The sequence below is a fragment of the Sarcophilus harrisii genome, chromosome 5, assembly GCF_902635505.1.
Source record: "Sarcophilus harrisii chromosome 5, mSarHar1.11, whole genome shotgun sequence".
Lineage (NCBI taxonomy): Eukaryota > Metazoa > Chordata > Mammalia > Dasyuromorphia > Dasyuridae > Sarcophilus > Sarcophilus harrisii.
Genome location: NC_045430.1, coordinates 149,815,932 through 149,843,908, shown reverse-complemented (window position 1 = coordinate 149,843,908; position 27,977 = coordinate 149,815,932). Strand labels below are relative to the sequence as shown.

Here is a 27,977-nt window from a genome sequence, read left to right as displayed (position 1 = left end):
GGGGGTCAAAACTTGGTAATTTGCACGTATGGTTTTGGCAAGGGATAAAACTTTGGATATTTGATCAAAGGATATGAACAATCAATTCTCTGAAGTAGAGTGGTAAATGAACTATTAACAATCAGATGAAAGAACACTCCAAATCATTAATAATTGGAAAGACACAAGTGGAAGAAACCCAGAAATTTTACTGAATGCCCAGCAAATTGGCAAAGATGACAAAAAATTAGAATAGTAAATGGTGGAGAGATCAACACCATCCTCATTTTAATAAGACCACTTACCATGAGGGGCTCATTCTCAGGATCAATTGCCTCCATCTGGTAAATGGGTCCAGGACTTGATCCTTCCAAAATATAGAGCTCTACAGCTATATAGGAGTTCAAAATATAACATTTAAAAATATAAAACTAATATGTTATTCTGATACATATAAAAAATACAAATAAGAAACCAAAGTTTTCCAGGTAAAACCTAAATTATCAAACCCAAGGAATCAGTATGTAATTAGAAAGATGTAGCCTGACAGAATGATTTAGTGAGCTGGATCTTGAGTCTGGAGGACCCGGGTTAAACTCCCTTTGCTATGTGATTGAAGATGTCAGAGAACTCTACTAAACTGCAGAAAGGTTACAATCTGAATCCATCAGTTGACAAGAGTTCCCAAACTAACAAAATATTGACATTGAAAAATACTCTATTTACAGGGTACAGTCAAATCCTACAGTGCTGGCTTAGGTTTTTTCAGAGCTGGTGTACTAAATTCTCTTTTTCTCTGTCTACCAGCAGAGACTGAGGGAAAGTACAAGTCACTAAAAGATCAACTTTAGAAGCTTTTTAGCATAAGGTTTTTCTGTCTCCAAAAATCCTGTTTAAAATATAAAAATACCCTTAGGAATTCTTATATTTTAAATGATTTTTCAACTAATTTTTTTAACATTGTAAGAAGAATTAACTAAGAACCTCTCATATCTGGCATAGGAAAGGGGTTCTTGGGAAAAGGAAAAGGTTAATTTTGAAAGGGAAGATGGGATGATGTCTAAAGAATACTTCATAATTGAACCTGACTGCTATACTCTGTCCGCTGCTTCTTTGGGTAGGTCAATTGTTTGATTTTTTTTAACCACCAAAAGCAAAGAAAGGGGAGAGGGACTGATAGTTGGAGAAAGGTGGTTATTCCTTCATTTTTCTGACTGTCCAGCAGCTGCCTTCTCTGCTGAAAACATCTGCTTGTTTAATCATTTTTATCCATCTCCCAAAAGCCCAACATTATTCTCTGTTCTACAGCACAGACACACCATATCTTACTTCCTTTTGCCAAGTTGTCTAGAAACAGAGGAGGCTCATTAACATTTTTTAACTGGACAGTCAAGAGTCCCAGGTCCATTGCACCAGCTTCATCTTTAACATAAACTTGCAATTGAAACCTATTTGGCACTCTTTCAAAATCAAGTGGAGGTTTCCCAGTGGTGACTACCTGAAAAACAGAACAAAAGATTTTTTAGTGGGACTGTGAAAAAAAAAAAGGGGGGGGGGAAAGGTTCAGAAATAGAAGTTTTGAAATGCGATCTTTTTTAAGGAATCAATAATGAATGGTTTGGGAATGATTTTTTTCCTTGAATGTCAAAGGGCCCATTTTTAATTAATAGCATCCATTTCAAAGAGCCCTAATTCAAAGAACATTAGTGTTTGAATAGGGTGACCACAACGGCACACAGTGAAGGAAACTCTGAGGGAGTTCTTAGAGCATAGTAAGTAAGTAGATAGAGTCAGCTTCACAGTTAAGATCTGGACTCATGTGTCACACAGATGTGTGGTCCTGGGTAAATCACTCACCACTCTCTTTAGAAGCAGTTAAGTGACCCAGGGATAACAGCATACTGAGCCTGCAGTCTGGAAGACCTAAGTGAAAATGTTACCTCAGAAATGTACTAGCCTGCACAAATCACTTAATTTCTATTTGCCTCAGTTTCCTCAACTGTAAAATGGAGATAATAATAGCACCTATCTCCCAGGGTGATTGTGAGGATCAAATGAGATAATATCGATGAGGTCTTTCAAAGGTGTCTGGTACATAACAAGAGCTTAATAAATGCTTATTTCTCCTCCATTCTTTTTATCCCCAATAATTCTTAAGATTAAAATTGCAGAGTAGATGCTAGCCTGCAACCAGGAGAGGGACTTTCTTTTTGGGATTTCCCTATACCAATGAAATCATGGGTCTGATTCCTCTTTCTTCCCCCAAAAACAACATCATAGAATAAGTGCCACAGTGAATAGCTAAGAGTTATAAATTCAAAGACTGCAGAAAAGTCATTTATTTTCCCTAAAATTACCTTCATTTTCTTGTCTGTAAAACTAAAATGGATATAAAATTGCATTGGAGGGAATGGAAAGTAGACTAGATTGTTTTGGGAAATGGCACAATACTTTCAACCACCTAAGATACTCCTTCATAGCAGGTGACACTAACACCAGCGTTCTATTAGTTTGGGTTCAATATTTGCACGAAATGAGTCATTCACAAGTTTTTGAACAATTAACAAAGCTATGTTTACTTTGCCTTAACACAGTTAGGATAAGCACCAGAGAGCCAATGGGACTTAGCATCCTCAGATGTGGTCCCCCAGTTTCCACATGGAAATGTGCCTGGTTCTCAGGATGGGTTATAGTGAGTATTTTTTTTTTAAAGTATAGAGCTAAACAAATGTCACATTGTTAATATTATTGAATACTTGTAAGAAGTGATTCAGAAATACAAAAGAAATAAAAACTAGGGTCCTTCTCTGTGAGAAGCTTATACTCTCTTTGGGGAAGAAAAATATACCTGTGTGAAATCAATAATCACATAGCCAGGAGCTAGATTGTCAGTGTAGTATAAACTTGTTCAGTCATCCAGTCATGTATGTGACTTTTTATGGACCACATGTACTATTTTTTTCCATGGAGTTTTCTTGGCAAAGATACTGGAGTGATTTGCCATTTTCTTCTCCTGTGGAATACTTTTTAATATTTTGGTCAGAACTGTCCACTATGAGCTATCCATTTTGGGTAAAGAGCACAGCAGAGTTCATAGTTTCATTGAGCTCTGCAAGCCTTTTTGCCACAAAAAGGCAGTGATCCAGGGCAGGGCTTTTTTTAGGCAAACAGGGGTTAAGAGTAACATAGCTAATAAGTGTCTGTGAATGAATTTAATTAAATACAGGTCTTCCCAAGTGCCAGTAATCTAACCACTTCATCACCTAGCTGCCACTAGCTGCTAGTGTTGTAGACTAAAGGACTATAAAAATTCAAAAAATAAAAGTAAGCTGGGGTCAGTCTGTCAAGATTTCATAGAAGAAGTGAAGCTTGACGCTGGCTTTGAAGGAAGTGTAACATCCTTAAGATTTGGCTAAAAGGAGTGAAGCACTATGGAAGAAGAGAAGGAAGGGGAAGGTAAGAGCCAAGGCACAGAGGTGGAGATGAGCATGGATGGAATATTGGGGAGGAAGGACTAATTGAGCTGAAGTATTGAACTGAAGAAAAAAAAAAGAGACCTCATTTGTTCTTTGAAGGAAGAGGCTTTCAATTGTCACAGATGTAGAGTGACCTGAGAAAAGCCATAGCAAGTAATAGGAGATGGCAGAAGAGAACTAGGAACCCATGAATAGTCCAATTTGGAGAGTACACTGATTTCATTAGAAGGGGAAACAGAATGTCATAAAGCAGATTGTAGAAGGCTGTGAAGACCGTGTATTTTTAAATCAGCAGGAGTCCGGAGTTCAGGTTAGGGGAAAATCGTCAGTCTTTATTCTCAGTGAAGAAGGATCGGAGGCGGAAGAGAATCGGCAATAGCAATGTGTGCAGCTGAGTCAAGAAGCTAGCTAGACCCACAGCCACACGACCAGCAGCTAGGAGAATCGAACCCAGGCCCAATCTCTCCCAGCTTCTCTTCCTGTTCCTCTCTCTGCCTCCACCCACCCAAATCGTCATTTCCTGTACAACACATCAGGACTTGCACAGAGAGTGGGCAGGAACCATTCTTTATCCAATCATGTATATTAATAGAGTATAGTCCAATTACTATCTAGCCTCAGGTACTTGGGATCTAAGTGCATCAACTCAAACTTCAGCCCATTACAGAAGGCTTTGAATACTAAGTTAATAAATATATACTTTATTCAGCAGATAATGAAGAATCACTGAAGGGCGAGAGAGTGATGTGATCAGGATAACACATTAGGAAAAGTGTTCTAGTATTGGGATGAAAGATAGATTGGAATGGATAGAGATTGGAAAGAAGCCAATACATTCTTAGGATTCAAAACAACCTCTGAGATTATGTAGTCCAAACCATACCTAATTAAGAATTTCCTTTCCAGCATTCTTAACAAGTAGTTATCCAGCTTGAAGCTCTCCAATGAAAAGCAGATCATTCCCTTCTTAGATAGCTCTAATTGTGAGGAGTTTTTTTTTTTCTTATGTCAGGCCAAAAAACTACCTCCCACTGTTCCTAATTCTACACTCTGGCACTGAACAAAACAAGTCTAATCTTTCTTCTATGTGACAGTTTTGTGAGACAGGTGTCCTGACTTTTTTTCCTAGTGTGATTAAACCAGTGAACTTAAGGTAAATGCTTGCTATGTGCCAGGTTACTGTGCTAAAGGTTGGGAATGCAGATACAAGCAGAAAGAAAGCTAGTCCCTGCCCTCAAGGAGTTACATTCTAATTGGGGAAGGAAATACATAAAAAGGAGTTGGAAAGAATTTGAGAGGAAACGGTACAGAGCCATCGTGGGAAAAGTCTAGGGTCATAAGTGCAGCCTGAAAAGGATGAAGACATGATTGGCTTGGGCGTTTTCCTTAAAATAGAGATTCTAGGAAGAACCAGCAAATCAAAGGAAGGGAAGCAAAAGTGGAGAGTTCTTCCATCAGGAGAAGTTACTTAAGCCAGACCACCTATCAGACAACCTGTCACTATTTCTTTTATCCAATGTTCCTATGACATTTTTCCTAGTGTCCCCACTCTCGTGGTCCCCTGCCAATATACTCATCCCAGTTTTGTCAGTGTTCCTAAATTGTGACTCCTTCCCCCACAGAACTGAATGCAGTGCTACAGCTATAAACCATGGAGCAGAGGGTTTACCTCTCTTGTTCTGGAGAGCTTTGACAAGTGCAATCTAACATCATGTTAGCTGTTAATTATTACCTGATATGCTTTGTTCACTTTAAACTTTCAACCCACTAAAATCAAATTATTTTTCTCCTCTACATGAACTGTTGACTATCTCCCCTAGGATGAATTTTTGTGATTGGTAGGTTTTTAGACAGATTTATTTAAGTCACTTTTGCCCAAGGCCACACAGGCTAAGAAAATGTCTGAGGCAAGGTTTGAACACAGACCTTCCTGACTCCAAGGCCAGCATTTTATCCACTAGGCTATCTAGCTTCATCTAAGCCAATTTGGTCCATGGTTCTAACCTTGTGATACTATCAGGATCCTTGCTGCAATAGGAAGGAAGGAAGGAAGGAAGAGAGAGAGGAAGGAAGGGAAGAAGGAAGGAAGGGAGGAAGGGAATGAAAGAGGTAAGGAGGGAGGGAGGGAAGGAGGGAGGAAGAGATGGAGGGAGGGGGGAAGGAGGGAAGGAGGAAGGGAGGAAGGGAGGGAAAGAAAGAAGGAGGAAGGGAAGGAGAGCAAGAAAGAAGGAGGGAGGGAAGGAGGGAAGAAGGGAAGGAGGGAAGGAGGGAAAGAGGGAGGGAAGGAGGGAAATTAAGGAGAGAGATGGGGAAGCAGAGAAAGGGGGGAAAGGAAGGAAAGACGAGAAAAGAAATGGAAGGGGTAGGGAGGAAGGAAAGGAGAGATAAAGGAAGAAATAGGGAAGAAAGGGGGAAAGGACAAGTTTTGTAGCAGTGATGGATTCAGGTTGTTTGATGTGTTGTTTGAGGTTTCAAATGGGCATTTTTATGGTGACTTTCTGCAGGCTTCAATAATAGAGAGGTTCAGTAGTATAGATGAAGTGAGAACTTCAGGGCAGCTAGTTGATGCAGTAGATAGAGCACCAGAGCCAAGAACATTTAAGCTAAAATTCTGCCTCAGACACCTATTAGGTATTTGACTTTGGACAAATCACTTAGCTCTATTTACCTCGATTTCCTCACCTATAAAATAAGCTAGAGGAGAAATAGCAAACCATTCTCTTATTATTACCAAGAAAATCCCCAAAAAGGGGTTACAAAGAATTGGACAAGACTGAAAGTTAGTGGACAAAAAGAAAAGCAAGAAAGGGGCATAATAAACAAGAAAAAATGTCTGCATGATATCTGGAGAAGATGAGGTTAGAGGCAAGGTAGTAACAGTCCAGGAAAAAGATGATTAGGAATAATGGCCCTGGGAATTAAGAGGAAGTGATTCTTAGAGATACTACCCAGAAAAACATCAGTAGGATTGAATATGGAGGGTGGAAAGGAAAACTCAAATATGATCTCAAGAATTTGTACTTAAAAGACTTGATGAATGAATGGTGGTGCAAAAGGCAGAAAGGCAGAAGCTGAAAAAGGGAGATGATTTCAGAAGGAAGATACATAGGTTGGTTTTAGGCTTGTTGGATTTGAGCTTGCCCTGTACCATGCTAACTAGCCGGAAACTCCACGTGCCATGACAGGATAGACCTTGGAGATGCAAGCAAGGAACTGAGTGATAGGTGCTACTAGATGCAGGCTCAGGAAAGATCATGTAATATACTTAAAAGAACCCTAGATTTGGAACCAGACAAATGGGCTGTAGTCCAAGAAATGTCAGATGCTAATCATGTGACTGTCTTAGAATCTCAATTTCCTCATCTGGAAAATCCAGATGATTTTATTTCAATACTGACCTCAGAGCAATTGTGAGAGAAACAACATAAATGGCTGGATAAGAATGAGCTATAGCTTAGAATGAGCAAACCTATTATTATAAGTTTTTGACATCTGTCTCCATGGGAGACATTAGCTGCTATGGAGCTGCATTTTATATTTCAGTTGGAAATTTAAAAAGCAGACTAATACCCTGGCTTAAGAGGAAATAGCAACTTTGGGAATCACTCAGAAGAAGTGGAAAGCTAAATAACTGTAAGCAGATGTGACTGTCCCTCTTAAAAGTGAATGTTTATTATATTTGCTTAATCTATTCTAACGGGAAATTATGCAGCTCAAACCTAGGTGCTTATATGCTTAATTCTTTGATGTGGCATTTGATTTTTAGTGACACATGCTTTCCATAGAAAATAGGTCTTCTGGGATGAACCCAGTGAATTGAGTAGTACCACTAGAAAAATTTATATAGTAACATCATAAAGACAAACAACTTTGAAAGACATCAGAATTTTGATCAATGCAATGACCAACCATACATCCAGAGAACTGATAAAACAAGTTACCCATCTCAAGAGAAGGACTCAAGAGGCAAAATGACATAAACATTTTTGACATGGGCAATGAGGAAATTGGTTTTCTTGACTAGATTATACATACATACATACATAGACACACACACACACACACACACACACAAGGGTTTTCTTATTGAGAAGTTAAAGTTTTTACACACCTGTCAGATTGGCTAGAATGACAGGGAAAGATAATGCAGAATGTTGGAGGGGATGTGGGAAAACAGGGACACTAATACATTGTTGGTGGAACTGTGAATACATCCAACCATTCTGGAGAGAAATTTGGAACTATGCTCAAAAAGTTATCAAACTGTCCATACCCTTTGATCCAGCAGTGTTAACTACTGGGCTTATACCCCAAAGAGATTATAAAGAAGGGAAAGGGACCTGTATGTGCACGAATGTTTGTGGCAAGTCTCTTTGTAGTGGCTAGAAACGGGAAACTGAGCGGATGCCCATCAGTTGGAGAATGGCTGAATAAATTGTGGTATACGAATATTATGGAATATTATTGTTCTGTTAGAAATGACCAACAGGATGATTTCAGAAAGGCCTGCAGAGACTTACACAAACTGATGCTGAGTGAAATGAGCAGGGCCAAGAGATCATTATATACTCCAACAACAATACTATATGATGACCAGTTCTGATGGACCTGGCCATCCTCAGCAACGAGATCAACCAAATCAGTTCCAATGGAGCAGTAATGAACTGAACCAGCTACGCCCAGAGAAAGAACTCTGGGAGATGACTAAAAACCATTACATTGAATTCCCAATCCCTATATTTTTGCCCACCTGCATTTTTGACTTCCTTCACAAGCTAATTGTACAATATTTCAGAGTCTGATTCTATTTGTACAGCAAAATAAAGGTTTGTCCATGACAAAAAAAGAGAAGTTGAAGTTTTTAGAGGAAGAAAAATGTATTAATTTAAAAAACAAAAATTCAAAAATATAGAAAATAAATTCACATTGAAAAAAAAATCACACATAATTAGGATAAGAGCAGCCAGAGATCTTGAGTGACCACTTGAGCCAGGTTTCTGCTTTCAGGAAAATCTATACCCATATCAAATAATTCCACCATCTTACCTACTATTCTAACATCTCCTAAGGGAGATGACTTCTTCTATAGCACTTTGTGGTTGTACTTTCTGCCAATCATAAGGCAAAAGTATTAACATTTCTGTTTTATTGAAAAGGAAGATGAGATTCAGAAACTGTGTCTTGCCAAGGATTGCATAGTAAGTGATTGGGGTCAGGAATCTAATCTAAGAATCCAGATTCAGTGCGGTATAAGAGCATGAGCTCTTAAGTAAAAGAACCTGGGTTCAAATCCTGCCTCTTAACATGACTAGGAGCAAATTATTTTATATTCCTTGGTTTCAGTTTCTTCAATTCTAAAACAAAGAAGTTGAACTCAATAGCTTTTGAGATTCCTGGTTCTCAAATTCTTTCTACTTCACCAGGCCAGATGCTATCAGTAATAAGTCATATCTAACAACAAGGTTAATCATTGGTCTTCAGAAGGGTGAACATTAGATAAAAGAGAGAATCCTATCAAACATATGGTCATAAGAGCTCCAGATGCCACGTGTAATGTGGCATTTCTCCACCAGAGCACTTTTCACCAGACACTCTTAGGGCCACAAACAAAATTCCTAGGCCACCAGAAAAAAAAAACAAAACACCACTGCTTGCAGGGATAATAGGAAGGGTTATGAGAGGAAAAACTTTCTTTTATCAAGAATTCAATCCAACTCTTGTCAACAAATCTTCCTATGTGACAGAAAACTCAAACCAAACCACTGCAGCTTGATGAGCTGGAGCAGTTGAAGAGACTTACTTCAAAGTTTTTCTCTGATATTCCATTAATGCAGAAGGCTGGGGCCAGAGGACTTGAATTTATTATTAAAGGAAATCCTAAGCTCACAGGTGAAGCTGATGGTGATAAAGTCACATTAAAGCTATAGACTCTAGTGCCAGGTGAAGCATTCTCTTGGACAAAGCAGCTTGCTGGAAACTGGTTTAGTTGTAGACAATTTCCCCCTACAAATTGGGAACAAATATGAAATAATAAACAGCATTATTTAGTGCTTTAAAGTGTGCAAACAATCTCATTTTAGACTTATACCATTAGTTATTTTTATCCCCATTTTTCAGATGAAGAAACTCAAGGATTTGGTGATTGGCCAGGGTAACATTGCAAGCATCAGGGATAGGATTTGGTCATGGGATCCTAGATTCAGAGCTGAAAAGAGTCATTTTCTAGCTGAAGATATGGCTGTGGAATAAATTATTTGCCTGTGGTCACATTATGGAGCTAGAATCACATTTGGACATAGGACTTCTTATCCTGAATCTAATACTCTCCCTAATATTTTAGTCACTATGCCATGCTGCTTCAGAATACCAAGAATTCTGGTAAGATTCCAGTGACTTGGGGCTGTGATCAGATTTTAATTTTTTTTGTCATCTTCTCTGCACATCCTCTGTCCTGAAAGGTAAAAGCTAAGACTTTCTGGTGCCCCTAAAATTGTTTATATGTTAGGAACTGCTTTTTTATAATTCTGACTTAGGACACTTTCTGGCTGTGTGACTTTGGATAAATAATTTAATCTCTCTGGACCTTGCTTTCCTTACCTATGAAATGAGGATGTTCAACAACCATGTGATTGCTGAGACCCCTTCCAGTTCTTTTCCCCTTCTTTCCATTAACACTATATTAGCCACAAGCAGTAATATAGACATAGTAAAGATGGGCACCTATGAGGGAAAGAAACTCTTTTATAAAAGAGCATAGATTGTAGAGATTGGGTTTAAAACCTGTTTTAAGTACAATCTGTGTAATTTAAATTTGGGGCAAGTCATTTTTACTTTTCCTAGGTCTCAGTTTCCTCATCTGTAAAATGAAGGGCTGGAAAAGAGATGTAGAAATGAACTTCCTTCTTTTCCTTATAGAGATGGGGGACTATGAGTGCAGGGTGGTACATGTAATGTCAGACACAATTCTTTTTTTTATTATTATAGTTTTTTTTATTTACAAGATATATTCATAAGTAACTTTTTAGCACTGACCCTTGCAAAACCTTTTGTGCCAACTTTTCCTCTCCTTCCCCCCACCCCTTCCCCTAGATGGCAGGTTGACCAATTCATGTTAAATATGTTAAAGTATAAGTTAAATACAATATATGTATACATCAGACACAGTTCTTACATTTGGTTTTGCTCAAGTCTTTTTCTTATTTAAAGGGCATGCCCTCTAGGAGTAGTGTTTTCTCCAGAAATGATTCTGACATCAGAATAAAAAGTAAAACTTAAAAAATAAAATCAAAACAGGGATTGAAGTAGATGATCAATAGTGTCCTTTCCAGCCTTAAAACCTTGGATTTTAATGAAGTTACAACATCCAGACTTGGTATTTCTCTTTCTTTCAAAGAGTCGATTTCCTTCCTGTTTATGAGCACTTTTGTAGCAAAGAAAATGCTTTACTCCTTAGGATTATTGGAGAATTAGACCTATAATTATAGTCAGTCCTTGACTTATTCATGCTTAATTCACATATGTTTCTTACATTGAGAACAGCTGGCACAGCCAGGTGGTTGGTTGTAGGAAGTCCTTTTCTTTCATTAGCATGCACTTCTCAGAATTGCCCTCTACTTCTACTGATCTCTATGGTCACTTCCAGCCTCTTAATGATTCCTTTTCTTTTCCCACAGCTGATCCCCTCGTTGCCTGAAGCCCACCTTGCCCAGTCCTGGATCTCACTTCTCACTTACTTATGAAGTGCAAGGTGAAATCTGCAATGGCAAGGTGAAAAATGGGAAGGAAGGAAAAGGAAGGAAATGTAAGATTTCAAAGGTAGTGCTTCTCTCCCTCTCCTTTAGGGCAGGTCTTAGAGGTAGGTCCCTAATCCCCATTTTATATACTCATTTCCCCCATCCCCCCTCACACATAGTACTATTTCTATGCTTCTTCCTCTCTCCCAAGTCAAAGTACTTAATGTAGTCATCAGTTGAAAAAGGAACTGTTTAGTTCCACCTAAAATGCAGGTGACTTTTAACTTCAATATTTAGTGAATCTAAAAGTCTATCATTGCTTGTGTGTCTCATTTTTAAAAAAGTCAAATTAGGATTTACATCAGCCTCAGTTAAATTACATTATATACTATACTTTAGGAATATTATGGGTAAAATTTGTGGGTTAACCCAAGAGAAAATGCATTTCCAGTCCTGTGTAACCAATTTACTAAGATAGTTTTGAAATGTATCCCATTTATAAGCTGGCTTCTGCACATAGAGACCAATATGTATGCCTGTAGTATTTTGCCTTAATATGTGAGAGGTACTGAGTTGATCCTAACTGTGCCTCCTAAAGTTCAGTGCTATGTAAATCCTACGTGTCCAACAACTGTGTATTTATTGATTAATTGACTGAACCTATTTCCAACAAAATAAGAGCTAAGGAAGAGCTCTATCACTTTCCTCAAATTGTCTTTCACATGAGGGGCTGCAGTGTGATGCAATTAGAATAATGATACATCTGCGGTCACAGGATTTGAATCACTGAGATGAACACTTTTGGTTCTTTTAGTCTCTCTGGACTTCAGTCAACTTATCTGTAAAATGAGGAGGTTGGTACTATCCATCTCTAAATGTATGATTCCAAGAGGGAAACCTTCACAGAAGAGCCAACAAAGACAAATGCTTTGTTCAAGGATATGGATCTCGGTGTAAGTTCAGGTATTGTGGTACTGTTGTTATGATGCTTCTCAAGTCATACCAAGACCCCTGGATGACATTGAGTTGATCATCTGGTTCTTATCCTTCATTCTTGAAGAGGATTAAGATGACATTACTATGTTGGAGTTAAGTTACAGTATGTCTGACTGGGGCTGATCAGATCAATATGAGCTTGGAATGTTCCACTATAGATCAGGCACAAATAATCCATATGAGTATTTGGGGCAGAGGATGACATTGAGGAAGGAAAAAAAGGGTCTCTCCTAGTCATAGTACCCCAAAGGACCAAGAGAAACCCTAATCCTTCTCTCAAAGCAGTTAGGGCATCACTAGGTGTGACAATTCCCCCGTCACCTTTGTAACAAGGTCAGTAGCTATTGCTGTTCATCCCTCATTTTCCAAGAGAACTCAAGATATCATGGGGGGGTCTTGACTTAGCCATGAATTGAATTTAGGTAAGGCAGGATTGTGCAAAGTCATCAGCCAAACTTAAAGACCAACAGCTGGTCTACAAATTTAGAATCTGTCTTCTGAGACTCTCCATTGATTAGAACGAGGAAATGGCATGACAATGAGTTTTGTAGTCTGGGTCCAGAACTACAGCATAGTAAGGAATATGACATGGCTACCATAAAAACCAAACTTCAGGCACAGGAGTCAAGAGTCAAATCATCACTTCACTGAAATCCATTGTCACCCTTCCTCATATTTTCTTCCTGATCTGATGTTGACTTCCCTGGCTTTAAGACACTGCTTTAAACTCCTTTCCTTCTCCTTAGGGAATCTTTTGGATTTAATTATGCCATTTTGGCTTGATCTATAAGGACATTCTGTTCGATAACTCTGTCCTATATTTGGACCACTCTTTCATTTATCAAGATTAGTTCTTTTGAGGCAGTGAGGTGGTATAGTGGATGGAGTGTTGAGTCTACAATCACAAAGACCCAAGTTCAAATCTGGCTTTAGACACTTATGTCACAAGTCACCTAACATCTCTCTGCCTCAGTTTCCTCAATTGTAAAATGAAAATATTAACAGTACTTATCTTGCAATGTTGTAAGAAACAAATGAGATAATATTTATAAAGTGCTTAGTATAGTTAATGGCATGTAGTAAGCAATAAATAAATGCTTATTCCCTTGCTCCCCCTTCAGCTCCACTGATTGCCTTTAAACGCCAGCATGTGTCAGCATCTTCCATAATAGGAGGCAGGGATTTGAGAGGCCAGAATACATGAAAGGATTAGTCCACATATATGCTATATTCATACTCATATATTGGGCTCTCCAGTTCCTTGATCAGAGAATGTTAAAAATGGAAATGACCTTATAGATCATGTAATCAAACTCCCTCCTTTTACAGATGGTGAATCTGTAGCCCAGTCAGGAAGTGAGTTACCCAAAGATACACAGCTAATTAGTAACAGAACATGGGTTGGTACAGAGGTCTCTTGACTCTCAGCTCAGTGTGCATTCACTGTACCAACATCTTTCCCTACCAGAGTCTTCTCCCAAACTTTGGTGGTCTGTGAGACAGAGAGCAAGAGAGAGAGACTTTAATGGAATTTGACTTACAAATGCATCTTAATTAAGATTTAAATTAGAAGTACTTGAAGCATACCCTTAAAAAAAAGAAATAATATATAAAAGATTTATTATCAACCACTGAACTCACTGAAACATCTCCTCAATTGTGATTAAGATCTGGATGGATGATGTGTCTATCTTGTTTCCCTTGTTTCAGGGCCATTGTGGTAATTTACAAATAGGGATGCTCACTTAAAGCTAGAAAAGTAGAATAAATTAGGCCTTAATAGCTACAACTGTGGAATCATCCTTAAGATTCTCTTCAAAATTTTCTTACCAGGACACTCATTATCCATATACTACAGACACAGAATATAATTTCATAAATATATTATGCTTTCTTTTTGCCCTCTCTGACTGGTGAGTTTAGAAAATAAAAATTTTAGCTCTGATCTCAGACACTAATATAGTATTACTCAGAGGAAGAGTTCACCAAGTACTAGCTAACTCTCTCTGGTATCATCATAATAAACTAAAAATATGTTTTCAAATACACTTTCTGAGGGAAAATATAATTAAGGAACTACAGTATCCTATATATAAAACCTCTACCTAGAGATCTTGTTGCCATGGTGTAGAATAACTAACACAGAGAAAGAATGAGTCCATATATCATTTCTCTAATGTTTAATCTAAAGGTTACCCATTAGGCAGGTGTTTAAATTCAATTAAACACTTATTGAGGATTAAAACTTATTCTTTAGGGCAGCTAGATGGCTCAGTGGAAAGGACCTGAGTTCAAATTTGGCCTCAGACACTTAATATTTCCTAGTTGTGTGACTCTGTGCAAGTCATTTAACCCCAAATGCCTCAGGAAAAAAAAAAACCTTATGCTTCACTGGACAGAGAGAGATGGACTATGTCTGACCTAAACTCCAAGAAGCTATAGAATGGCCAAACCCAGTAAGCTATCTCAGCAGATTGGATAAACCAGGTTGAGATCTCAAACCTGTCAGTGAATCTCCCTCAAGCTTGTGAAGACTTTTTCTCAGCAGAATGGGTAGATGAAAATAAATTGTTCCAATGGTCATAAAAGTGACTAAAGCAAGACCTGTAAAGTACTATGAGCTTGGTCAAACATGGAAAACACTAAGATTATCCACTGCAACCTGGGCCATTGCCTCTCAAATTGACTTGTCCTACCACTGAACTTCGATGATTCAGAAAGAAAAAGTGAGTCTGTTGACTATGTGCAAAATTCTGCCTACTTAAATCCAATTCACATACAAATCAAGGCATCACCAGCAATTCCATTGGTTCTCTTTGTTATTGTTTAATATTATTTTATTTTTCCAAATACATGAAAAAATAGTTTTCAGCATTCACCTTTGCAAAACTTTGGGTTTCATATTTTTTTTCTCCCTTTCCTCCAACCAAAATAGCATGCAATATAATATAGGTTAAACATGTGCAATTCTTCTAAATATTTGTCATTATGCACAGGAAAAGTCAGATCAAAGAGGAGAAAACATGAGAAAGGGGAAAAAATTAAGCAAAGAAAAACAAAAAAGGTGTAAAAACTATGCTTTGTTTCACATTGTCTCCCTACTTCTCTCTCTCTCTCTCTCTCTCTCTCTCTCTCTCTCTAAACAGCACTTTCCATCACCAGTCTACTAGAATTGCCTTGAATCACTTTATTGTTGAAAAGAGCCAAGTCCATCATAGGAGGTTATTTGTTGTTACTTGCTGTCACCTGTGTACTCTTGGTTCTGCTCACTTCACTTAGCATCAATTCATGTAAGTCTCTCCAAGCCTTTCTGAAATCAGCCTATTCATAATTTCTTAAAGAACAATAATATTCCATTACACTCATATAACTTATTCAGCCATTCCCCAATTGGGCTGAATTGGGCATCCACTCAATTTCCAGTTTTTTTTGCCACCACAAAAAGGGCTGCGCATGTGGGTTCTTTTTGCTCTTTTATGATCTCTTTGAGATACAGACCCAGTAGAGAAACTACTGGATCAAAGGGTATATACAGTTTTATAGCCCTTTGAGCATAGTTCCAAATTGCTCTCCAGAATAGTTGCTTCAGTTCCACCAACAATACAGTAGTGTCCCAGTTTTCCCACATTCCCTCCAACATTATCATTATCTTTTCCTATTATCCTAGGCAATCTGAAAGGTATGAGGTAGTACCTCAGAGTTGTCTTAACTCACATTTTCCTAATCAATAGTGATTTAGAGCATTTTTTTTCACATGACTAGAAATGGCTAGTTTCCTCCTCTCCAAATCATTCTCCACAAATCTGTCAAAGAGATTTTTTTTAAGCACTTATCCAACATTATCACTCTTTCATCAGGAAACTTCAGGGATCTCTTAGTGATTCTAGGATCAATTATTTTACCATCATCTCATCTTTTAAAAATCTCTTATCCTGGCATAAACTTTTAACTTTAGGGTCTGAACTTCTGATTTCATTAATAGGGGAGTCCATATCAAACTATACTTACCCTTTGATCCAGCAGTATTTCTACTGAGCTTGTATGCTAAAGAGATCATAAAGGAGGGAAAGGGACCCATAGGTGCAAAAAAATGTTTGTGGCAGACCTTTTTGTACCAGCAAGAAATTGGAAACTGAGTGAATGCCCATCAGTTGGAGAATGGATGAATAAGTTATGGTATATGAAGTTTATGGAATATTATTGTTCTATAAAAAATTATCAGCAAGATGATTTAAGGAGGCCTGGAGAGACTTACATGAACTGATGCAAAGTGAAATGACCAAAACCAGGAGATCATTGTACATGACAACAAGACTATACAATAATCAATTCTGCTGGAAGTGGCTCTCTTCAATAATGAGATGATTCAGAGCACTTCCAATGATCTTGTGATGAAGAGAGCCATCTACACTCAGAGAGGTCTGTGGGGAACTGAATATAGACCACAACATAATATTTTCACTCTTTTTGTTGTTTGTTTGCATTTTGTTTTCTTTCTCATTTTTTTCCTTTTTGATCTAATTTTTCTTGTGCAGCATATTTGTGGAAATATGTATAAAGGAATTGCGCATGTTTAACAAATATTAGATCACTTGCTGACCTGGGATGCAGGGAAGGGAGGAAAAGAAACTAGAACACAGTGTTTTATAGGGATGAATGTTGAAAATTATCCATATATATGGATAATTTTCAACATTAAAACCTTTTATTTTCTATATATATATAGAGAGAGAAAATAAAAGGCTTTAATTAAAAAATCAAATAAAAATAGAGGGAACCCAGATAAGGAAACACTCTCCATCATTGTAGTTTAGCAACTTTTTTATAGCTTATATTCTTAGAGAGTTACTTATAGTTTAGTGCTTTGTTCAGAGTTACAGAATTCAAATCTGGCCTCAAATACCATGACTATGTGACCCTGGGCAAGTCACTTAATCTCAGTTTCCTTATCTGTAAAGTTGAGAGATAGCAGCATTTACCTCCTAGGTTACAATAATAAAATCAGATTATTTTAAAATGTTTTGCAAACATTAACACACTATCTAAATGTGTTGTTGTTCAATTTGTCATGACCCCATTTGGGTTTTCTTGGTAAAAATACTACATTGTTTTAACATTTCCTTCTCCAGTTGATTTTACAGATGAAGAAACTGAGGCAAATAGAGTTAAGGGACTTGCCATAGATCACATAGCTAGTAAGTGTATGTGATAGAATTTGAATCCTGATTCCAGGGCTGATGCTCAATGCACTTTGCGACCTAGATGCCCTATACAAATATTAAGTACTATTATTTGACCAAGATCTTCCTACTTCCAGATGCTATTCCCTATAGCATAATCTTCTCACATACTACTCTCCAATCTGAAAAATATTTAATAAACACTTTTACATGGAGTTATACCGGGCACTGGAGATGTGAAGATAAAAGCAAAGAACAACCCCCCTTTTGAGGAGCTAGATTCTCTCATGCATTGAAGAATTTCAGAATCTTCTGAAAGAATGGACTTACATAACCACGAATAAATGTAAACTGAGAGATTTAGAAGTAGAAGGGACCTTAGAGATCTAGACCAAAGTCTAAACTGAGGCCTCAACCCCTTTGACAAAATAACCAAGTGAAAAATGACAAAAAATTTTTTTCTCCTACAATCATTTTAAGGACCACATCTGCAGCCAAATGAAAATGGTAGGAGAAATATAAACAAAGCTGAGGCAAACTGAAAATAAGGAAGGAAGGAGGGAAGAGAGAGAAGGAGAGAGGGAGGGAGGGAAGAAGGGAGGAAGAAAGAGAGAGAGAGAGAGAGAGAGAGAGAGAGAGAGAGAGAGAGAGAGAGAGAAAGTGAGGGGAAAGGAAAGAAGGAAGAACAAGAAGGAAGGAAGGGAGGGAGGAGAAAGAAGAAAGGAAAAGGAAAGAAGGAAAAGGAAGTGAGGGAGAGAGGGAGGAAGGAGAAGGAAGGAAGAAAAAAGGAAAAAAGAAAGGAAGAAGGAAAAGAAGGAAGGAAGAAAAATGGAAGGAAAAAAGAAAGAAGGAAAATTATCTTTGAAGCGTTTTATAAATGCAAAAAGAAAACGGGGGAGGGTCAGAAAGAATCACAATCAAGACAACTGAAAGTTACATAATGAATTTGTGATCTATTTAAAAAGAAAAGCAAACTATTCATAATAGAGACCTGCAGTTTTATGTATAATCTTTTTCTGTTCTATTCTGTTTTTGGAAATGCATGTTTTATTTGAGGTCTGCTAAGTTCAGAAGAAATTTTTTAAAAGTTATTCTCCCATGTCCCTGTTCTTGGTTCCTGAAACAGTCTTAAGTTCCAAACCAGTTAATTCAATGTCAATGCCATTTCTGTCTTAACAGAGCATCTCATGTTGTTCTGTTAAGCTGTTGACTTTCAACTACATGCAACTTAATCCCCTAAAGATATTATAAGACCATCTCTTTCAGCAAAGTGGAATAGATCACACAGTGCATCAAATGTAAAATGAGCGATAAGACTGGGTTCTTACCTGATACCATCCCTAGCAGAACAAGAAGATTGACTGTTTGCTGCATGTTTTTTAGGTCACTGCTATCCCAGAGACCAGCATATTAGTGAGAAGCTGATTCCAATTCTATCTCCCAAAGCATATTCTATTCGTTTTTTTTTTTTTTTCTGGTCTTACTTCCAAGTAAGAAATCAAACAAAACCTCTCACTGTATCTAAGGGAGATTCTAAACACCAGCTGGTTTATTTGTTCTTTAGTTACCTACTTTGGGCTGACGTATACATGGAGCTGAATGGTATCTGAATGTCAGAAGTGTTAGTCATCATGTAGCTCTTCTCTTAAAAGGGCTCTCAAGGAATTTCATTTCTTTTCTCACCTGAATATGATGATAATAATAATAATAACTGACATTTGTGCCATTTACTATGTGCCAGGCACTCTGTTACAATTTTTATCTCATTTGGTCCTCACAACAACCGTGGAAGGAGGTGCTATTATTATCCCCATTTTACAGATGAGGAAACTAAAGCAGACAGAGGTTAAATGACTTGCTCAGGATTACACTGCTGATAAGTTTTTAAGGTTAAATTTGAATTCAGGTCTTCCAGAATTCAAGTACTCCATCCACTGCACCTGTCTCGGATAAGAAGGAGGGTCTTCTTATTACATCAGGTGTAATGGGAAAAAGTGATGGCAGCTTAGGAGTCAAAGGAGTTAGAGTCCCATCTCTATTATTTACTATCTATGTGCTCTTAAGCACATCATTCACCTTTCTAGTCTCACTGCTTCTAGAAAATGAAGGATTTGGATTAAATGACCTCAGAGGTCTCTTCCAGCTTTAAATCTAGGACACTATGAAAATAATTCTTCTTAATGGGACCCACTTCTTAGATTTTATGAAAAATTCAACTCTGAGCCTTTGACCAGTACAGTATGATGAAAAAGTTCAGGATTTAGAGTCCAAAGACTTGGGTTTGAATATCAGTTCTTTTTTTTCCCATCTATGTGACTTCAACCAAGCTTAATTTCTCTGCATGTATAGAATGAAAGGTTTGAATTTGCTGATTTCTAAAGTCCAATCCCAATCTATGAGCCTATAACCTATGGCATCTTCCCTATGTCCCAGTTAATTTTCTTTCTTTATTTTTCTTATAATAGCTTTTTAATTTTTCAAAATACATGTAAAGATAGTTTTCAACATCCACCTTTGCAAAATCTTGTATTTCAAATTTTTCTTTCTCCCTCCTTTCCTTCTCCCCTAGACAACAAGCAACCCAATATAAGTTAAAAATGTGCAATTCTTCTCAACATATTTCCACATTTATCATTCTGCACACAAAAAAAAATCAGGTCAAAAGGGAAAAAATGAGAGACACTAAACAAACAATAAGAACAAAGGTGAAAATACTGTTGTGATCCACATTCAGTCTCCATAGTTCTCTCTCTCTGGATGTAGATGGCATTTTCCATCACAAGTGGAATTGGAATTCCAGCTAATTCTTTCATAGTCAATCCAAAGGATCTTCTCCTTTAGATTCAGGTCCTTTTATCAAATTTAAACCTGGCCTTTACACTTTCTAAACTACTTTTTAAAAAGAAATTTTATTTATTTTTTTATTGCTGAGGCAATTGAGATCAAGTACCTTGCCCAGGATCACATACATAGTGTCTGAGGACACATTTGAACGCAGATGCCTCCTGACTTTAGGACCAGTACTCTGTCCACTGCACTAACTCCCCTTAAAAATAAAAAAAAAAGATCTTCAATCTTTTCTTACCTCCTGGTTCATTCCCTGATGATTATCAACATGGCCAAGTTACCCTATCCTTAAAAAAAAGACCATAATGCCTTTCTTTCTCAGAAAAATTCTAAGATGAAGTTGATTACATCCCTGGTTTCTGCTGCTTCTCCTTTCAGTTGCTTCTCAATACTTGCAAATATCTAGTTTTACTCAACTGAAACCACTCACTCCACAGTTAGCAATCATCATTGTCACATCAGATGGTCTTTTCTCAATCCTTGGCACCCTGAGCTCCATTCCCATAAAGCCAACCACCTGTTAGATATTTCAAACAAGCTGTCTAAGAAACATCTCAAACTCAACCTATCCTAAGCAGAAATAATTTGCTTTTCCTCAAATTGACCCCTTTTCTAAATTTGACTATTTCATAGAGTATGACAGCATCTTTCCTATTGACCAGATTTTTAACCTCCATGTTGTCCTTGACTCCTTTCTCTCTCTGTCTCTGTCTCTTTCTGTCTGTCTCTGTCTCTCTCTATCTCTCCCTCTTCCTCTTTCTATCTCTGTCTCTCTCTCGCTCTGTTTCTCTGCCTCTGTGTGTGTGTGTGTGTGTCTGTTTCTTTCTCTCTATCTCTCTCTATTTTCCTGAGGTTAAATCTGGCTTCAGATACTTTCTAGCTGTGTGATCCTGGAGGCAAGTAATTTAACCCTGTTTGCCTTATTTCCTTATCTGTAAAATGAGCTTAAGAAGGAAATGGCAAAGCTTCCCAGTATCTTTGCCAGGAAAAGCCCAAGTAAAGTCATGAAGAGTCAAACATAACTGAAATGACTGAACAACAAATTGTATAAGAAAAGTCTTTTTTGATTGGTTGCCTGTTTAGAATAAGTGGCACCTTCAGAAAGAATTTAGTTGGTCCCAACCTTCCTCTTCAAGTTATTCTCTTTATTTAGTCTTAGAGTATCTTGTTAACTCCTTCACTCATGACTTCTGGTAAGAGACAATGCTTCAAAGAGAAATGCCTTATATTTTCCCCCCTCCAAGGCCATTTGGCTGTGTGACTATCAGCCTCAGTTCTTTGATTACCTCAGCCTTTATTTTCTTCTCTTTTAAGTAAAGGAGTAACAGTGTCTATGTTCCAGCACCTGGGTTTTGCAACCAACTCAATACTAATAATTCAAGGAACAAGGAGTGACCTTTGGGAGTGGACTCATGGACCTAGCCATGAGTGAATGAAATAAGAACTTATCCAACAGCAATGTTGTATTTGGACATGAACTTATTTGAATCACTGATATTTAGAAATCCATTCTCCCTAGAGATTGAGGTGAGAAAGGGGAGATTGTGCTCCTAACACGTTTGGGGGAAATATTTATACTTCAGTTTTTACCATATCTCTGAATTAAATATTCCTTTGATATTAAGTGACTAATTGCAACTGAGACACTACTCAATGATGCTCAACAGTGAGGGGAACATAGCTGGAGGGGGCTTGAGTCAAGAGCTTTAAAGAAGAGATTTATGTCAAGATAGCTCAAGATAACCCAGAAACCCTAAGGGAACAATTGAGCTGACCTCAATCTGGAAGAGTAAACCCTAGCATACTTGCTGCATGAGAAATACAGCATTGTCTCAGTCTTCTAGTCTACTTTAATTACCCTGTCAGAAAAGGAAATGTGATAAGTCTAGAATATACTTCCTTTGGTAAAGACATAATGAATCTTAGTTATTATCACTTCCTCTACTTTGGTGTTCACATACCATCTCATTAATATTTCCTTGAATTTTTCCTGGAATTAAAGTAAAGCTCAGAGACCTAAACTTATCAGACCCCACTCTCACCCTTTTTGTTTTTTAACTGGAATCAATCAAGGATGTTGGGATTTTTTTCTTTCTGTTATCTTCTACATCCAGCAACTTCCAAATTCTACCGAGATTGTAGGGCAATGAAATGCAATGAATAGAAGGCAAACAGGGTTAAATGACTTGCCCAGGATCACACAGCTAGAAAGTATCTGAAGTCATATTTAACCTCAGGAAAAGAGAGAGAGAGAGAGAGAGAGAGAGAGAGAGAGAGAGAGAGAGAGAGAGAGAGAGAGAGAGAGAGAGAGAGAGAGAGAGAGAAAGAGAGAGAGAGAGTAGTCAGGAAGACTCATGAATTCAAATCTGGCTTGGACACTGGCTGTGTGATCCTGAGCAAATCACCTAACTCTGTTTGCCTCAATTTATTCATCTATAAAATGAGTTGGAGAAGGAAATGGAAAACTACCGCAGTATCTTTGCCAAGAAAATCCCCAAAGGAGTCATGAATAGCCACACATGATTGAAAAACAACTGAAGAATAGCACTACTGAGATTACCCTCAAAATGTTTAAAAATTATTCATCACATTTCTATTCCCAACGCTGCCACTCTAATTTAGATACTTATTTCCTCTTTCCCATCAATTATAACAATATTTTAACTGATTTCATTGGTTATGATCTTTCCTTCAAAACATCCAACATGTTTGGATCATGCTACATCATGCCATTCCTTTGCTCAAAAATCATTTTTGTCTTTCTATTGACTTCTAAATCAAGTTCAGATTCCTCAGTTGAACATTTAGGGCCCTACATCTCATGACCCTATTTTTGATTTTCACTATTTCCCCAACCATGGCCTGTGATCCAGCTATTCATCATTATTTAAATACATCCCTCCATGCTTCTGGTCCAATAATTTCTTCTACATTGAGCTCTTTCACCCCTTACCTCACTCTACTTTTATCAAAATCCTTTCTCTTGAGAAGTTGAACCAAGATGGCCTAGTAGAAAAAAGTACAACTTTCTCTTGACCATATCCCTGCTCCCCACAACTCCAAACAGATGTAGAAAATATATCAGAATAAATCCTAATCAAGAAATATAAAGAAAAAAATCATACTAAGTCATTTTGTTCAACCCAAGTCAGCAAGGATGGAGAAGTCTACAAATACTGGGGATATGTTTTAGTCAGTCAATAAGCATTTCTTAAGAAACCACTATGTGTCTTACATTTTGCTAGATCAGAACTTGTAGAGTTCAGTTGGAAGAGAAGCAAACAGATTTTGCTCTGGATCAAACTACTTTGGGAGTACTGAAAGTACTGAAAGTTCCCCAGCCTGGGATGTCCCCAAGTTCCTAGAATAACACTTAATCTCCTAAGAATCAGCAGGATTTCCTTCAGAACTACATGCTTTAGCACTAATTTGAAGTCAGAAAGTAAGCTGGAAGAATGAGCACACATACAAAAAGAATCCCAACAAAAAATGCATTAGGGTGACAGGGACAGTCAAAATACAAAACTAGAGGAAGAGAATAGAGTAGACAAGAGAAACATAAAAAGGTAAACATGAGCAAACTATCATAAGGGACTAAACAAGGATAAACTTTATGGGCTAATCTGAGGAGATGATAATATGTGGCCTCTCTGAACCCTATTATCTGGAATTATAGAGGGAATCTAACTAGACAAGAGGCTTGGGAGTGGTTTTGTTATATCTTGATCTTAAAAGAAAAATGGAAAAAGAAGGAAAGAGATTGCATTAGGGAGGGGGTGGGAAAGAAGAAGGTTAGGGGAAAATATCTTATATAAATTGGGTACAGGAAAAAGGTAGACACAAAGAAGGAAAAAGGGATTGGGTGGGAGTAGGTGACACACATTGGACTCTCATCTGCATTGGTCAAAGAAGGAGAAGAATAGTAACATACATATACAACATACACACACACACACACACACACACACACACATACACACACCCCTAGATGCAGAAATACATTTTTTAAATAAACAAAAATAGGAGGGAAAGAGGATAATGGAAAGTGTAAGAAATAAGAGAGATTAGTCCTAAACAAAACAAATTCTAATTTATTGTGTTTATTGTGAATTTTTTGTGGCAAAAGATTGAAAACTGTAAGGAGGTGCCCCTTAAGTTATGGTATATAAGTGTGATGAATTATTGTGTTGTAAAAGATGCAGGGAATGGTTTCAGAGGAAGCTAGAAGACTTGTATGAACTGATGAAGAGTGACGTGAACTGAGCAGAATTGGGAGAACAATTTATTCAAATGACAACAATATTTTAAAAAATAAACAGCTTTGTAAGACTTAGGAATTTTCATTAATATCGTAACTGACCAAGGTCAGTTATTCACTACTAATAAAGAATTATGTTATCCATCCCTGACTCTTCTTTATAATTCCTATGACCCTAGAAAAATTACTTAACTTTTCCCTTACTGTGACTTAATTTTCCCTTATATCAACTCCCACTCCCCAGCATCTTGTACAGTGCCTTGTACATAGAAATAATTCAACCTCTGTCTCCAATGAATGAACATCTTTTACATTCCAAAGTCTTGATTCCTTGACTTCTCCTATCATGTTAGGTTGGTAAATGATCCATTCTATAATATATAATCACAGCTGAAGTGATGGCTCAGATTAAGCAAAACATCAGAACAATTAGGGATCTGGATTAAAGAAATTCACATCTGTTTAATTTTCAGCCTGGATGCCCAATGGGCTTTTTTTCTTCTTAATGCCCTGTTCTCAATGATAGCACAAAATCATCTCCCTCCACTTGACTTCCCAGTCTCTGAGATCACAAGGGACACATTTGGGAATTTGTTGTAAGGTTTGTGGTGAAAATGTGTCATCTGATGATAAAGTCTGTTTCAAACTCCTATTAAACAATAATACTGCTTTTTTGCATAAATCTTTCTCTGGTTCAAGATCCAGAACCCTGACACTAAGGATAGATGTACCAAAATCCTATCATAAGATGAGTGATAAACAAAAAGCATATTGAATCAAGTCTATTTTTTTTCTATCTCCTACAGAGTAAGGCCTTTTTCTTCTTCTAATAATATTGGATATATAAGGTGCAATTCAGGCAGAGGTCACATTTAGGATAAGTCCATCTCTGTAACTTTAGCTGCCATCTTAGAAAGATTTTCTCCCACAATTTGTGTCATTAATTCATTCAATAAAGGCATAAGTATCTGCTATGTGCATAGGTGCTATAATGACATTATATGCCATTATACAAAATCTTACTCTGAACTTGATATGGGCATTTTTCAACTTACAATGACTTACGATTTACATGTTTCATAGCACTATAAACTAGTATTAACTGTAAGTACCCTTAGAAGTGACCTCATTTTTATTTCATAGATGAGAAGAAAAATGAAAGTCTTTTTGTAAATTAGTCAATTACAGATCAGAATGAATAACTCTATTGAAAAAAATGCTATAACCCATGGTTAAGTCCAAAAGAGTTATTAATATATGACCTATGAAATGGTGAGATTGTGTAGAACATTTACTCTTGTAAAGTTTTTTAAAGTTGTCTTCTTCTTTTAAAAATCTCCTTTGTTGCTGTTGCTCAGTCATTCAATTGTATCCAACTCTTTATTACCTGATGGATCATAGCGTGCTAGGCTCTTCTATCCTTCAGTATCTCCAAAGTCTGTCCAAGTTCATGTTCATTGTTTCCATGACACAATCTATCCATCTCATCCTTTGTCATCTCCTTTTCTTTTTGCCTTCACTCTTTCCCAACATCAGAGTCTTTTCCAATGAATCTTATTTTATATGTGGTCAAAGTATTTAAGGTTCAGCTTCAGTATTTGATTTTTCAGTAAATAGCCTGAATTAATTTCTTTAAGTATTAACAGATTTAATTTCCTTGCTTTGCAACAAACTCTCAAAAGTCTTCTCCAGCATCACAATTTGAAACTACTGATTCTGTGTCACTTAGCTTTTCTTGTAGTCCAATTCTCATAGTCATACTTTGCTACTGGAAAAAACCATAACTTTGACTTTAATTTGTCAGAAAGGTACTTTCTCTGTTTTTTAGTATGCCGTCCTGATCTATCATAGCTTTTCTTTCACAGAGCAAGTTTGACATGGAGCAAACTTGCCTGGATCTATATATTCTTTTTTGGACCATTATTGCTTCTATTTCCTATTTCCATGTTTTTTCATAAGCTGTTTTCTATTCCTGGAATGCTTTCTTCCTCACTTCTGATATTTGGAACTTCAAGTAACTTTCATGGCTCAGTTCAAATTCTGCTTCCTTCAAGTTTTTCATAATTCTTCCAGCTCTTAATCCCCTGCCCTAAATCTTTGCATCTTTATTTTACGTATGTGCTATACATATATACAGGGTTTCCCAAAAATTCTTAGGACTATTTTAAGCTGTTAAGAGTATTAAAGTTTAAATTGCAACAAAACTTTTGGAATACCTTATATTTATATACATCATACACATGAAATGTAAACTCCTTGAGGGCAGGGACTATCTCACTTTTTATTTATCTCCACATAAGCCAGAAATTTATATAATGTATAGCAGAATTTTTCATATCATTGTGTCTTTATTAATCTAAGATTGGTTCTGCTATTAGTCTACATCATTGGTCCTTTGCATTTACTTGTCTCAAACTAAAAGCATGTTAGTGACAATATGAGATAGTGAGGCTTTTGAAAATAATTACTTAAAGTAGACAAGTCACTAAATATGCCTATTATAGATACAGAACATATGTTATATATGCAATATGGGTATATATAATATACCTATTATATACTCCAAATATATGAAGAATATGAAAGGTACAGAGAATACCAGACCCTGTTGTAAGATAATGAATACAAATGTAAGAAACTTTAGAGATCACCAAGTCCAACTTCCCAATCACATAGATAAGGAAACTGAGACCCAAAAAGACTAAACGATAAATCCAATATCACAGAAGTACTAAGTATCAGACATCATATTTGAACCCAGACCCTCTGATTCTAGACTCAAATCTTCTTTCTATTTGATTATACTACTTCTAGGAAGACTGTTCATCTGCAACACTCCTCCAGGAAATGGTCCCATGAATAGTATCCAGAGGAGTGGGAAGAGTCAGCTCAAACTGGCTCATGAGAGCCAATCATTAAATTTTTCAATATGATCATTTATACCATGAAAATCTACAAACCCTACAAATCAGGACTTAATTTCTTGTTTTATTGATTTTCTAGACTCTGGAAATTGATGGAGAAAATGTTAATAATGCAGATTGAACTTATAAATGTTATTCCTATTTTTTCCTTTCCTTTCCTTCCTCCTTCTTTCCTTCTTTCTTTTCTTTCTTCCTTCCTTCCTTCCTTCTTCCCTCCCTCCTTCCTTCCTTCCTTCCTTCCTTCCTTCCTTCCTTCCTTCCTTCCTTCCTTCCTTCCTTCCTTCCTTCCTTCCTTCCTTTCTTCTTTCTTTCTCTCCCTCTCTTTCCCTTGACTTTCTTTTTTTAAAAGCCATTTGTTAGACATTTACCTGGATACTCCTGGATAACAGTAAATAGAGGCAGCAATAGCTCATCAAGGAATTCCTGAACCATAGCCAAAGGCTGTGGGAATGTGAGGAGGTAGCAGCAGAATAGTGGTAGTAAAGGGACCAAGGGGTTCCTGAATAATCCCAGGACTAACTAAACCATTTTTAGACCAAGGATTCCTGAATTGTAAAAGAACTGGAGCCAAGGAAGAACAGGGA

General features: G+C 37.1%; 1 protein-coding gene across 1 annotated transcript in view; it reads right to left on the bottom strand.

Annotated features, from left to right (window-relative positions):
- The window catches only part of CDHR3 (cadherin related family member 3), a gene marked incomplete at its 5' end in the record, with an annotated part of 88,878 nt that extends 70,104 nt beyond the window's left edge, over positions 1-18,774 (bottom strand). Inside the window, 4 exons of the mRNA XM_003771487.4 lie at positions 285-370; positions 1,309-1,477; positions 9,256-9,458; positions 18,693-18,774. Coding sequence (XP_003771535.2) covers positions 285-370; positions 1,309-1,477; positions 9,256-9,458; positions 18,693-18,774 — 540 coding nt within the window. The remainder of the gene's footprint in view (positions 1-284; positions 371-1,308; positions 1,478-9,255; positions 9,459-18,692) is intronic.
- Positions 18,775-27,977: the final 9,203 nt, after the last annotated feature.